The 14,559-nt window shown below is 45.7% G+C and overlaps 1 protein-coding gene across 4 annotated transcripts in view; it reads right to left on the bottom strand.

The window, feature by feature from the left end:
- METTL5 (methyltransferase 5, N6-adenosine) overlaps window positions 1-14,559 on the bottom strand; it is a 472,701-nt gene that overhangs the window by 404,413 nt on the left and 53,729 nt on the right. For all 4 annotated transcript variants that reach the window (XM_044075506.1, XM_044075507.1, XM_044075504.1 and 1 more), the window contains one exon: window positions 12,032-12,146. In XM_044075506.1, the coding sequence (XP_043931441.1) occupies window positions 12,032-12,146 (115 nt within the window). The remainder of the gene's footprint in view (window positions 1-12,031; window positions 12,147-14,559) is intronic.

The following is a 14,559-nucleotide window of genomic DNA, read 5'->3' on the forward strand; positions in this document are numbered from 1 at the left end:
CTCTATCTTTGTGAAAGATAAGGTAAGGAGGCTTCATACACAAGGCTTGTAATTCTGAAACCCTTTTGGCCGAAGTAATAGCCACTAAGAAGGCTGTTTTCCATGACAAGAACTTCAATGGAATTGAGGCCGCAGGTTCGAAAGGTGGACTTGTTAAGGCTTGTAAGACTAGAGTGAGGTCCCATGGGGGAACCACAGACTTTATTGGTGGATTTAAAAGGAAGATGCCTCGTAAGAAGGTTTTGCAAAACTTTGTAGCTGCTAAGGAACCTATGCCATCACCCACATGAAAATGGGAGATAGCCGCCAATTGTACCTTAACCGTAGAAGCGCTTGCTCCCTGATGAAAGATTAATGAGAGGAAGTCTAGGATGGTCGGGATAGGGACAGTAAATGGGTCCAAGCCCTTATCTTCGGCCCAAATGGAAAAACGTTTCCACTTACTGTTGTAAAGTTTTCTGGTAGATGGCTTATGAGCCGCAACCAGAATGGCCTTAATGGGAGATGAGATACCGGGAGTCCTAGCCATTAATGGAACTGGATCAGCCAAGCCGCAAGCTTGAGGCTGACCAGGTTGGGCATTGGGCAATCCACGGGATGAGAAATCAGTTCTGGACTGGGATCCAGAATCCACGGAGGAGCCACACTGTGAGACCGCAGAAAGGGGAACCAGATCTGCCGAGGCCAGAATGGGGCTATGATGATAACTCTGCTCCCCAACCGAAAGGATTTCTGAATGAACTTCATAATGAGAGGAAGGGGAGGATAAGCATAAAGGAGCCCGGGAGGCCAAGCATAGACCAGAGCGTCTCTGGGGGTTTCCCCTCTGGGGGGAATTATTGTGAAGTACTCGCTGCATTTTGTGTTTAAAGGAGAAGCAAAAAGATCGCAGCAAGGCTGACCCCATTTGTGGAAGATCTGTTTCGCAACAGATGGATTCAGAGACCACTCGTACGGAGTGAGGAGCACCCAACTTAGCTTGTCCGCTAATATGTTGGATCATCCCGGGATGTGCATTGCTACCAAAAAGCGGTTGGTGGAGATCGCCCATTCCCAAACTCTCATGGCCTCTCGACACAGGGGGTAGGATCTGGTTCCTCCCTGTTTGTTTATGTACCAGACTACAGACATGTGGTCTGTCTGGATCGCAATAGTCCCCAGGGGAAGAAGGTCGTGGAAGGCTTGCAACGCCAAAAGCACCGCCCTCATCTCTATGACATTGATATGCAATGCGGTCTCTAGGGGAGTCCACGTGCCTTGAACGGATCTGCCTGAACAATGTCCCGCCCACCCGAGGCGAGAAGCGTCCGTGGTCAACGTGGCTTCGACTGGGGGGATCACAAAGGGCCTCCCTTCTCCGAGTTCCCACGCATGCAACCACCAAAGAAGGGAGTCCCTGCAAACTCTGCTCAGTGGTATGGGCGTGTTTAACGGGTGGAGTAAGAGGGACCATTGGACTTGAAGGGTCCATTGCAATATTCGCATTCGCAGGTGGGCATGGAGGGAAAGACCGATCGCGGCTGCCATATAGACCCTAGTGCCCTCAGGACTAACTCCGCTGGAGGAGAAGGATTCCGGAGAAGGGCTAACACCTGATAAGACAAGCTGTTCAGTCTGACTGATGTTAGGGTAGCTCGAGAGATTCGAGTATCCAACCTGGCCCCTATGAATTCCAGGGCTTGAGTGGGGCACAGGCAGGACTTCTGCAGGTTTACTGAAATGCCCAAGTTGTGGGCTAGAGTCAGTGCGTAATCTCTCGCTACTGAGAGCTGATGCCTGTTGGTCGCGGTAAGGAGCCAGTCGTCTAGGTACGGGAAGACCTGAATGCCCTGAAGTCTCAGGTGGGCAGCAACCACCGCCATGACTTTGGTGAACACTCTGGGGGCTGAAGTGAGGCCGAATGGAAGAACCCTGAATTGATAATGACTGGCTCCGAGCCGGAAGCGGAGAAACCTCCAGGATCGTCTGTCCATTAAAATGTGGTAGTACGCATCCTTGAGGTCTATGGAGTACATCCAGTCGTTCTCCCACAGAAGGGGGAGGATAGATTGAAGAGTGACCATCCGGAACTTTTCCTTGGGTATAAACAGGTTCAGAGCGGAAAGGTCTAAGATGGGTCTAAGGTCCCCCGTTTTCTTTGGCACCAAAAAGAACCTTGAGTAATAACCCAATCCAGACTGATCTCGGGGGACGGGCTGGATGGCTCTTTTTCTTAGAAGCTTTAAAATCTCTAAAGCCGCAGCCTCCCTCTGATCGGGTGGTACATCGGGGAGGTGTCTGGTTTTGGGGGGAAGATTTAGGAAAGGAATGAAGTAACCTCTGGAAATGATACGGAGCACCTATCGATCCGTTGTAAGGGACTCCCAGTTTGACAGGTGCTCCGTTAACTGTCCCCCGACTGCCTCCAGAGAGGGACAGTCGGGCAAGCCCTCAGGGCTGTTGCGCGGGTCTGTCAGAGAAAGGTTCTCTAGACCCGAAATTACACGGCCCCCCTCTGCCTCTGGGCCGGCGTCCACCTTGTCCTCCTCTGCCTCTAGAGGACGAGTGGTCCGCAGCTGGATGGAATTGCTGAGACTTGCAGAACCACAGCTTCTTTTGTCCCCTCTGATTCCTGGAGAAGGATCTTTGGGGGCTAGAGAAGCGGACTCCGACGGCAGATGGCGTCTTCCCGTCCTTTTCGCTTTGGACCAGTGTATCACGAATGGTCTTGCCGAAAAGAGCAGAACCGTCAAAGGGGGCATTCGCAAAGGACGCCTTGAAGGGATCCACGAAGTCGCAAAGATGGAGCCAGGCGTGACATAGTAAGACGACCCCTGCTCCACTGGCTCTAGCGGCTCCCTCCGAAGCATGAGAGAGTAGCCGCATAGACGTATTGGAGATGGATTTCAGAGTGGCCATTCGTGTCGTAAACACATTCCTGTCTCCGACCGACATGGACTCTGTTGGGGCTGCAGCATATTCCTTGATCAAGTCTCGCTGTAGCCTGATGGTATGTGCCATATAGTTCAGCGCCCTTATAGAAAAGGTCGCTGAAGCAAACATCCGCTTCCCAATCCGGGCCAACGCTCGAGATTCTTTATCTGGCGGGTGGACCAGAGAACTCTCCTGAGCGAGTTCTTTCTTGGTGGTCGCTGCCACCAACATGGCATCAACAGGGGATCCTTTGGCCCACGATTGCCTATCTGTGGGGGGGCTCAGTATTCTGTCGGGACGCCTAGGTATTGGCTCCACGGTGTCAGGCTCCTTCCACGCCCTGGTGGTAATTAAGTCCACCAGGGGGTCGGCCGGAGGGGACACCCAAGAAGTAGATGGGCCTGCCTCAAACGCCTCCAGGAACACGGATTCATCAAGGGAAGGTTTTTGGGCAGACCACCCCCCTCTAATACGCAACATTTCCATGATGTCTCCAAAGGAGACATCTTCAGGGGGTGACCTTGGGGAACCCTCCCTATCATCTAAGTCAGTGTCAGTGGTAACGGACTCGGGGGAGTCCAGGTGCCTCCTTTTACACCAACGTTTCCGAGGAACCTCCTCAGTGGGGCTATCCGAAGAGGGCTCATCCACGGGTTGTTGTTCCTCAACAGGAACTAGCTGGGGGGCTTGGGCAGGCTGTCCCGATGGTCGGATGATGGAAGACGGACCCTCATACAGTGGGGGTATGGGTGGATCCACAGCCTGAACCAGGGATCTGGAGGATCTCGACAGTACCCTCTCCACTACCTCAAAAGCCGAAGGAGATTCACCCTCGCCAGTCTCTGAGAGCAATCTCCTCGGCTCCGAGGAAGGGATCGGGGTTGGAGCCGAAGCAGTCGGCGCCGAGAGAGAGGTGCGCTCCGAAGCCAACAGCTCCGAAGATACAACAACTCCCTCGGATCCGATGCTCAGCCCTCGGCCCCGAGAGCTCGGATCCAACAAGCTCAAGGGCATAGTCGGTGAAGAGACCAGCGTTATCGGCGCTGACAATTCCCTGGGTCTGAATGGGCACGGATCCGATGACTCCGAGATCGGAAAACGAGTCGGAGAAGGAGTGATCAGGGCAAACATGGGGGCCGCGCTCCCCCCCAGAGGGGGGGGAGGCAAGAGCAACCCCATCTGCATTTGGGTCTGTAAGAACCGACGCATCATCCGATCCATATCCGCTTCGGAGATGCGTTTTGTTGACCTGGAAGAGGTAGTCGAGGCGGGCCGGGAAGGCCGCCTCGACGACCTCGAGGGAGACCCATCTTCCTCCTCCGGCGAGAAGCTAGGCGAATGGAGCTGAGAGGAGAAGGATCCAGAGACCCCCGAAGGAGATTTAGTTATTTTAGCTGGCGGAGCCGAGGGGTGAGACTCGGCCCGCCTTTTATGGGATCTATGTCCCTCCCTATCCTTGTGCCTCTTCTCCTTAGATGAGGAGGCACTAGTTTCCCCAGAGCTCAAACCCGAAGTGGGAGGAGGCACTAGTTTCCCCAGAGCTCAAACCCGAAGTGGGAGGTTGAGTCCCGGGTAGAGCTGAGGGAACAGAGGGCACCGAGGCCGCTGAGGCAGCCAGAGCCCGAACAGGAGAGGAAGAAGAAGATGACTCCTGGGGGAGCTTTCCCGCCAGGATCAGCTTGTTCTTCCTACACCGAAGTGCCCGGGGGTTAAAGGCCGCACAGATTTGACAGGCCTCTGAGAGATGGGCTGCCCCCAGGCACAAAATGCACTTGAGTGTGGCCATCAGCTGGGGAAAGCTTGTGGCCACACTCAGTACACTTGGAAAAAATGGCCTTAGGCCCTTCCGCCATGTTGAAGCGCACACACACACACACACACACACACACACACACACACACACACACACACACACACACACAAACGCTAAGGAGGGAGGGGGAGTGACAAGAAAACTAAATACTGTACCAGTAAAAAATTAAAAAAACCTAACACTAACAAAGGGGTAGAGGTTTCACTACCACACACACATGATTTTGAAAGTTTTTGGTGAAAAAAGGTCGAAAACGATCTCACCCAGCCAGGAGCTCTTCAAAAGTAAAGCTTCTTCAGCCGCGGCAAAAAATGATCTGAGGTAATGTGGTTGGTAGCAGGGGATTACGGGTAGGGGGAGGAGCTAGGAGCTTGGATCTTGGAGCTTGGTAAGCTGTCGGATCCGATACCCACAGGTTGCAGAGCAAATGAAGTGACTACTTCAGATTTTTTGTTTTTTCCTGTCTGACCTTTAGTAAGACCTTGGAGAGAAGAGGCAGAGGGGGAAAGGCGTAGACTGAGAGGTTTTTCCAACTGAAGGACAGGGCATCCACTTTCCATGCTGGTCTGTGATAAGTCCTTGTGCAGAATTTGTCCAGTTGATAATTTTGGGAGGAGGCAAATAGATCTATGTCTGGGCTCCCCCATTTCTGTGTTACCATGCTGAAGACTTGTGGATCTAGTTTCCACTCGTGCGGGTCCATAAGATTTCTGCTTAGGTCGTCTGCCGGAGTACTTTGTTTTCCTGGCAGGAATTCAGCTTGAAGATGTACTTGGTAAGTCAAGGCTGTGTTCCACGATTCCATGGCTAGTCTGCAAAGGGGGTAGGAATGTGTACCCTCCTGCTTGTTTATGTACCACATAACCATGGTGTTGCCCGTCTTTATCAGTAGTTGTCCTGGATGAAGTAAGTCCTTGAAGGCTGTCAGGGCATTCTGAACAGCTAGCATCTCTTTCTGGCTGATATGCAGATGCATTTGTTTTTGGCTCCATATGCCCTGAATGCATCTTCCCGCCAGGTGGGCCCCCCAAGCATAGTCCGATGCGTCTGTAGTTGGGGTTTGGGTGGCAGGGGGTAGAGTGAATGACAGTCCCTTGTTTTGGTGGCATGTCTCTTCCCACCAAAGAAACTCCTGTTGTAGGCAGGGAATGAGAGAAATCATTGTTTCCAGACTGTGACAATGTTGACTCCATAAACTTTTTAGATACCATTGAAGTTTCCTCATATGCAGTCTTGCATATGGAATTAGTAGAATGCAGGATGCCATGAACCCCAAAGCCTGCAGAATTTGTCTTGCAGATAAATGGGTTTTTGTTGCCATCTGTTTGAAGTATATAGTCAGTTGCCTTTGTTTGTCTGGCATAAGGTAAGCCGTCTGGGCAGATGTATTCAAGCTTGCACCCAGGAATGTAATTTTTGAGAGGGTACCAGTTATGATTTCTTTACGTTTATTGTGTACCCTAGGCATGTTAGAAGCCTTTTTACAAATGCCAGATGTTGAAGAAGAATGTCCTTGTTTTCTGCTTGAATGAGACAGTCGTCCAAGTAAGGATAAATGTGTATGCTTCTTTGTCTACAAAATGCAATTACTGGTGCCAGGCACTTTGTAAAGACCCTGGGCGCAGTAGATAAGCCAAAGGGCAGTGCAGAGAATTGGTAATGCATAAAACCTGCCTTGAAGCGAAGGTATCTTCTGCACAATTCCCTTATTGGGATATGCAGGTATGCCTCTTTTAAGTCTAGAGTCACTAACAAAGCGTTCTTGCCCAACATAGGCAGTAGCTGTTGTAAAGTTAGCATTTTGAATTTTGGAATGTCCAGGAACGTGTTCAAAATTGATATGTCCAGTATTGGACGCCAGGCATGGTCTTTTATGAGTACCAGGAACAGCCTTGAATAAAAACCTTGTCCTTTTTCCTGTTCTGGTACTGGTTGAATAGCCCCCATATCCATGAGGGATGTAACTTGTATCTGAGCCTCTGCCCATTTATTTTGTGGCAGATCTGGCCAACTGTTTGGAATTGGCAAAGTAAGGAAATGAAATCTGTATCCCTGGGATACTATGTTTAATACCCACTTGTCCTGGGTAATTAACTGCCAATTTTGAGCATGAAGTGCTAATTTTCCCCCAAGGGGGCTGCCAAAAGATAAGTGCTTGGTGATGGTAGAGGGAAGTCATTGAGACTGCTTACTCTAGGGTTGTGCTTTGTTTCCTCCAGATTTGGAGGTGGAGACACCCCATTGCTTTGACCTGTAAGAACCCTGGGATTGGTACCTAGAGCCTTTTGAGCTCCTGGATTTGCCTTGAGAGGCTCTGCTGGACACAGGAAAGGACCAATTTTTAGTAGGCCAGTTCCTACTGAATCTGGGAGGCTGCACTTGTAAGAACTCTTTTGCAGTTTGCATAGATTTAGTTTTGTCTTCCATTTTCTTTAAAACCTCTTCTGCCTTATTACCAAACAGAGTATCATGCTGTAAAGGGGCATATAACAATTTAGCTTTAACATGATCAGGCAGATTTTGCTCCTTGAGCCAGGCATGCCTTCTAATCACAAATCCAGTAACTGCGGCCCTGCAAGAGGCCTCCAGGGAATCAAAACCACATTGCAAAGTATGCTTTCCAACCTGTTCTGCTGAATGCAATAATTCCTGTAATTCTTTATTTTCCACACAATCAGAAATCAACATAATTTTCTGTTTCAATAGGCCCATAACATGCTGTAGATATCTAAGCATATGAAACTGGCAGTTTAAGGCCCCAATTGCCAAGGCTGCAGACGTATAAACCTTCTTTCCCCATCTATCCAGCGCCCTGGAATCTCTATCAGAGGGGGTAGGATTTTTGGCTGTAGAGGCCGTTACACCTTTGGGACCCTGTGAGATAGTTTCAAGATCAGCAGCAGGATTTTTGAAGAGGAATTTGTGGGAGTCAGGAACCCTGTAATATCTGTCTGGCTTGCTAGGAGCCGGAGGTAGGGAATCAGGAGCCATGCTTGATTCCAAATACACATCATCAACAATATCTAATACAGAAGGTATAGCCAAAGGCCTATGCTGAGGAAGAAGAAGGAAATCCCCAAGCCTCTTTTTTGATTCAGAGAAATCCTGACTCTCCAAATGAAAATGTTCCCTTAAAGTATGCAAGGTTTCTCCAAAAGAATAATCCTCAGGAGGAGATGCAGGTGGGATGGATTCTTCTGCATCCGAATCCTCATAGGATTCTGTTCAGAAGAGGAATCAGAAGAAATAGAAACCTGACCTGAAGATTCACATTCATGCCTAGGCCTCTTAGCAGGAGGGAGGGGGGTTGGGAACCCCTGATCAAGGTAATTAAGTCCTCAGCCATTTTGATCATCTGTTTTTTAGGCATTGGGGCCTGAGCACGTGGCTCATGCGTCGTTTTTTTAGACTTAGAAGTCATTTTTGATTTTGTTTCTGAAGCTGGCGTCGGTTTTATATAAAAATGTTGAGGCCTGATAAAGTACAGTTGTGTACACTTACCATAAATGTAGATGTTAGAGTGTATTCACTGTTGCAGTCATTACATTTGGGTAATCTGCTGGCAGGCTGCCCTCAGTCGGCCTGAATTCCAAAGTCTTGGGTCCTGCGTCGGTTGCTGTCTTCTGTTCCATGACGTCAGGTCATCAGGGGTATAAAACATGCAGCCGACACCATTTTCTTTAGTTTTTCTTGCCCTCGATGTCAGGTGCCCCCAAAAAGGTAGCAATATTATATATATACACACACACACACACACACACACACACACACACACACACACACACACACACACACACACACACACACACATCAATATAAACTTTACCTTCATCTACAAGAAAATACACCACATAGGTTGCAGAAGATAGAGAAGGAGAGATAAACTTTAGAATGACAGTGGGACGGCGGGAGGGTAACCTGGACTGCAACAGTGAGTACACTCCAACATCTACATTTATGGTAAGTATACACAACTGTACTATGTTCTTCGTGTTTCACTGTTGCAGTCATTACATTTGGGTAGAATCCCAAAGCTATGGTTGGGAGGCTGGAGCTAAACAGCATTTGGTGTAGCCATAAGGCCCTGCAGCACTGCAGTGACAAAGCCTGCCCTGGACTTAGAGAAGAGAGGCAAATGGTAATGCTTTGTAAAGGTGTGAACAGAACTCCAAGTAGCAGCCTCTAGAATGCCTTTGGTTGGTACTCCTCTGAGAAAGGCTGCTGAAGTAGCTGCAGCTCTGGTGGAATGAGACCCAGTGCCCTTGAGCACAGGTTTACCATGGTATAAGTAGAAGAAACGGATGCAGTGGCTTATCCACTTTGAAACTGTCTGCTTTGAAATAGCCTTTCCTTCTGATCCTACAGCATATGACACTATTAATTGCTCAGTTTTTCTTAGAGCTTTAGTCCCACTGAAGTAGAATCTTGGCTGTCTGTAGACGTCCAAGGAATGCAGAATTCTGTCCCCTTTGTTCTGTAGATTTGGTTAAAACGTTGGCAGATGAATTGTTTGGTTAAGAGCCACACTGGAAACCACCCTAGGCATAAAGGTAGGATTTGTACTGGGTAAAATATGATAAAAGGCTCTACAGCCATGAGGGCCTGTAGCTCTGAAACTCTTCTTGCTGAAGTAATTGCTAGTAGCAGAGCTTTCTTGCTGAAGTAATTGCTAGTAGCAGAGCTGTCTTCCATGATAAGACTTTATATCCGCGGTAGCAGCTGGTTCAAATGGAGGCAGGGTGAGCTTTTCCAACACATAATTGAGGTCCCATGCAGGTAATGGTGATCTTCTAGGAGGCCTTAAATTTTTGGCTCCTCTAAGATACTGCTTTAGTAAGGGATGAGAAAAGATTGGTGGCTCTGTATTGTAATGAGCCGAAATGGCAAAGGCATGGATTTTGATTGATGAGAAAGATAGGCCTTTGTCAAGCATCTCAGTTAAGTATTGTAATATCTGAGGAATATGTGGTTCTGCTGTATCACTTCCTTGTGCTTGATTCTACGCACAGAATCTCTTCCATTTGTCAGCATAAGATTTTCTAGTACTAGGCCTTCTGGCTTCCAAAATGACATCCATCACAGCTTTACTGAGAGGTGTCGTTTGTATGATTACATGAATAGCCATGCTGCCAGGTTCAGAGTCTGTGGTTGATTGTGCAGGATATGCTTGTTTTGCTGGGACAGTAGTTGTGGTCTTTGAGGCAAGGTTCAAGCTGGGTACTGAGACAAGTTCCTTAGGATTGTGTACCAGTATTGGCGGGGCCAGTACGGGGCAATTAATATTATCTTTGGCTTCTCTTGTCTGACTTTTAGGAGGACCTTGGGCAGAAGAGGCAGAGGAGGAAAGGCGTAAACTGATAGGTTTTTCCAACTGAAGGATAGGGCGTCCACTTTTCATGCTTGTCTGTAGTAAGTCCTTGTGCAGAATCTTTTCAATTGATAATTTTGAGGAGAGGCAAATAGATGTCTGGGTTCCCCCATTTCTCTGTTATCATGCTGAAAACTTGTGGATTTCTGACATCGGTAAAAAACAAGAAAAAAATTTCCCCAACAGGGTATTTAGCTTTAGTGAAGACTTCGGTTCTGAAACTCAAACTCGAATATTTCAGTAGTCGGCCGACTGGCACTTGTGAAATGCTTCTGCTTCGGGCACCGCGCGGCAAGAAAGACTAAAGAAAATGGCGTCCGCTGCATGTTTTACACCCCTGACGACCTGACATCATGGAAGAGAAGACAGCAACCAACGCAGGACCAAAGACTTTGGAATTCAGGCCGACAGTGAAACATGAAGAACATCACCCTCAGAAGCCGGTACCTGCTCAGCGGCTCTGGACCCATCCAAGGGAGAGATATCTGCGGGTTCAATACTCTGGGAATCTCGCAGCATACCGGACTCCGCGTGGGTCTCGGCAGAGGCCTGCGACTCAAAATTAGCGGGTATCAGGGGCTGTGAAAGCGCCTCACCGAGTACCGGCGACTGGCTTAGGAGAAGCTTCGTCATCGGTTTTGGACCTCGAAGGTCTGTCTCTGTCTTTTTTTTTGCGTTTTTTATGAACTCCGGTAGTCAGATTGCTATCCGATGACATTTCAGGGTAATTAAATCTGGATCCAAAATATTTTGAAGCAAAAATATACTGATGCTTAATAGTGCGTTGGTTAAATCTAGCACAAAACCGACAGCAAGGCACGTTATGATCTGGGCCTAAGCAAGGAATACAGTACAAATGAAAATCCTTATGAGGTATTTGCTTCCCACAAGTAATGAAATTATTAACTTTTGCTGACATTGGTAAGAAAAAGTTTCCCCAACGGGGTACTTAGCTTTAATTGAAGACTTTGGTTCTGAAACTCGAATGTGAAAATTTCAGAAGTCAGCCGACCGGCACTTGCAAACTGCTTCTGCTTTGGGCACCGCGCGGCAAGAAAGACTGAATAAAATGGCATCTGCTGCATGTTTTATACCCCTGACGTCATGGAAGAGGAGACAGCAACTGACACAGGACCCAAGACTTTGTTATTCAGGCCAACTGAGGGCAACCTGCAAGCAGATTACCCAAATGTAATGACTGCAACAGTGAAACACGAAGAACATCTGTAATTTTACTTGTAACCTAGGACAACTGTGGCTGGGATATGACGCACAAAAGTACTGATCTACTGCCACTGGTACAAAAATGGATATTGTTAAAATTTAGAAGCATTGCTGGCAGTAATGCAGCACTGAAGAATTTGTGAACCATGCCCAGTACAGTTTTTATCAGGTTGACCCCAACCTCATTTGAATATAATAAATATCTACAGGGTCATATTTCATGAACTATGAGCAAACTTCAGTGTCTTTTGTTTAGGAGTACAAGACTTGCTCAGTGCACCAAAAAGTCTAGGAATCTTGCTCAATTTAGACATGTATGATCCCTTATTCTAATGGAGAGCAGTATGCTTCAAGAGCCAAACATCATTCACTAACTAAAGAGAAAATGTTAAAAATTCAGCTGACAGCGAAGAGGACCAAACTCAAAGAATCAGAAACACCTTTCTTTGATTGTTACTACGTAGAGCATTTAGTAAATTTTAGTGTACTGTGTCTATGTATATGGATACATGCAGTAACACATTTGCATCAAATACATAAATTAAATAATGCAAAACATACATTTAAATATCATGCAAACACACACATGCATATCACTTTGACATATTAGGTGATTAAAAAAAAAAACTGACCCTACTCAAAATAAGGACCTACACTGGAGTAAGTCTACCCTAAATGACAGACATAAAATTAAAACATACAAAACCACTTACCCTGCATTGAGCATTGCAGTTCCAATGCTAAGAACTCCACATCCACACCCAAGATCAGCCACAAGCTTATTTTCAATATCGTCAAAGGAATTGTGAATGGTAAACAGCATGCAGGCTTCAAGAAAAAAGTAAAAATTAGTTACCAAAAATATTTTTTCATTTTACAGGTCATCAACCAATTTTCTTATCAAAAGCAACATTACAGTACTCATTTCTGACTGTAGCAACCCATTTGAAGACATTGTCTTTATTACATGTGCATGTTATTCAGGTGTTACATACAACTGTAATAATAACTGGCATGCCTGTAATTTCACTTCAGTAAAAAAGTTTACATACTGCCAAATTCCCACTACAGATCTGGTTACTCTTCTTAAAAATCATACAACTTCAGTAAATTGCCTCCATGCATCTAACTGCATAAAAGAATTTTCACTGTGTGATACCTTAAACCTCCTGTAACAGAGGCCATTGGATATATGCTTAAGGACATCGAGTGTTTCAGCTATATGGCTTCAAGATGTCCATGACTTTTCGATGTTAAGGGATCATTTGCATATATCCCATGGGCTTCTATTCCAGGAGGTTTAAGGCATAACACAGTGAAAAATCTAGCTTGGACAGGTTTTTCCTTGTAGGTTTTACTAATTGGTTTGTCTGTGTGACCTTTTTACTCTTTGTTTTAATTGCATAAAAGAATATGATTCATGCCATGGGGAGAAAATACTTTCCATCTACAGGACAAAAGTTAGCCCTTGTCCTCCAGCAGGGGTCACCTGCGTGGTTAAGAATTCTCAAACCCTTCCCCCTACAAGGGGAAAGAGGTGACCACTGGCCACTTAAAGTAACAACCTTTCCAGTGTTCTCCAGTGATAAGTCAAACACATGCCACTCCAGCAAAGGTTGACACCTACACTAATGAGGATGACTTTATTTACTAATTTACTTGAAGTAAATTAAGGCCTGGGCTTATAAGTGCCAACAAAAATATAACTGAAAAAAATAACTTTTGAAAACAAGCTTAAATCATGCCTGCTGCTTGGATAAACAGTAGGATGTAGCAGCGCAATGTAGTTTTAATACAGCCCTACCATTTTGCAAAGAGCTATAAATAGGGCATGTAATGGGATACTTTTGGCAAGGAATGGCTCGAGTCTGGCGTGTTAGCAAAAAACACACAAATACCACTGAGGTACGAAGCTTAAAATAATTCTGAAAGAAACTAAACTCAAAAACTGGATGTTCATCAACCTGTGCATTACACACATTCTGTGGAGTAAAAGCACATGTAAATGCATTACTGAAAGATTATTTAAAAAAAAAAAAGTCAGTAAACGCATTTTTGTTTAATTTCTATTGGCCTTCATTATAGGTTCATAGGATGATACTAGACTATTGGCCCGGAGGCCCTTATAAGCCTAGCCAAGAATTTTGCCAATGTTCCCTCAAAGTCAGCACTCTCTGATCATCTTAGCACTGGCGACAGGTGTTTATGTCACTGGTAGGAGCAGTTTCTTTCATTTGACATGACACCATGAAATTTTCCTCAGTTAAACCACATAAGAGAATCTATGAAAATAAACACCAGTACATTTTGCATAGACTGTGGCAAAATCATGCAATAGGAATGAGATTCTGCAAGACAGATAATACTTACGAGCAATGAAGAGGATACATTTCCACTGTTTATGACTTTAAATTTTTCTTTTAAAGAAAGCAAAAATCTTAATAAAAATAAATTACATAAAAAAGGATACATTTTCTACTTCTTTTTTAGCAGAACAGAAGAAAGACAATAATGTAGAAAAACAAAAAAATCAATTCTTCAATTTGCGTCAAGTTATGATGTTCTAACAGCAGCATCTTAAGCATTCTCCAGTACTCGAAAGCTAGAAAATATTTTTCTCCCAACATATCCAAGTGCTTGCCAATTTCATGTGTTTCAGGACACAGTAGACCAAAAACATGTCCTACATAAAGGTGGTACAAGTCTTAACCCTACAGAGATGCTGATTAGGGGAAGACTCAATGACTCCATGCTTGACACAAGCTCACTAAACCTAGAATGCAAGGTGTTGGTGAGACAATGCCAAAACGAGTCCAAAATCAAAAATGATTAATGACAGTAACAACATTAAATAATGGAGTGACAGTGTTGTGGCTCACCAAGTTTCCAAAAAGTTATCAGCCACGATTCCATACTTAAAAGGAATCCATCAAGATATACAGGTTGAAAATGCATATGGCATACATTGCCTACAGAGGAAATTGTGACAAGTGAATGGATATAATCTTAGTACTTGGACATGCATGTACTCCTGTGTCTTCTTATCCAAACAGATACGAGTCTTCTTGTGAATCCATTAAAGTGCTGTTAAAGACCACTAAAAATGTATGCTCTATCCATCACAACTTGGTTGCAGACTACAAGGAAATAACATTTTACAGGCTTTAGTGGCTGTTTTTGGCATTATTCTCGTCACCAAATTCATGCTCACTTCTTATGGTTTTACAAACCAGCTGGGGAC

The sequence above is a fragment of the Protopterus annectens genome, chromosome 6.part1, assembly GCF_019279795.1.
Source record: "Protopterus annectens isolate FY-2018-M chromosome 6.part1, PAN1.0, whole genome shotgun sequence".
NCBI classification, from domain to species: domain Eukaryota; kingdom Metazoa; phylum Chordata; order Ceratodontiformes; family Protopteridae; genus Protopterus; species Protopterus annectens.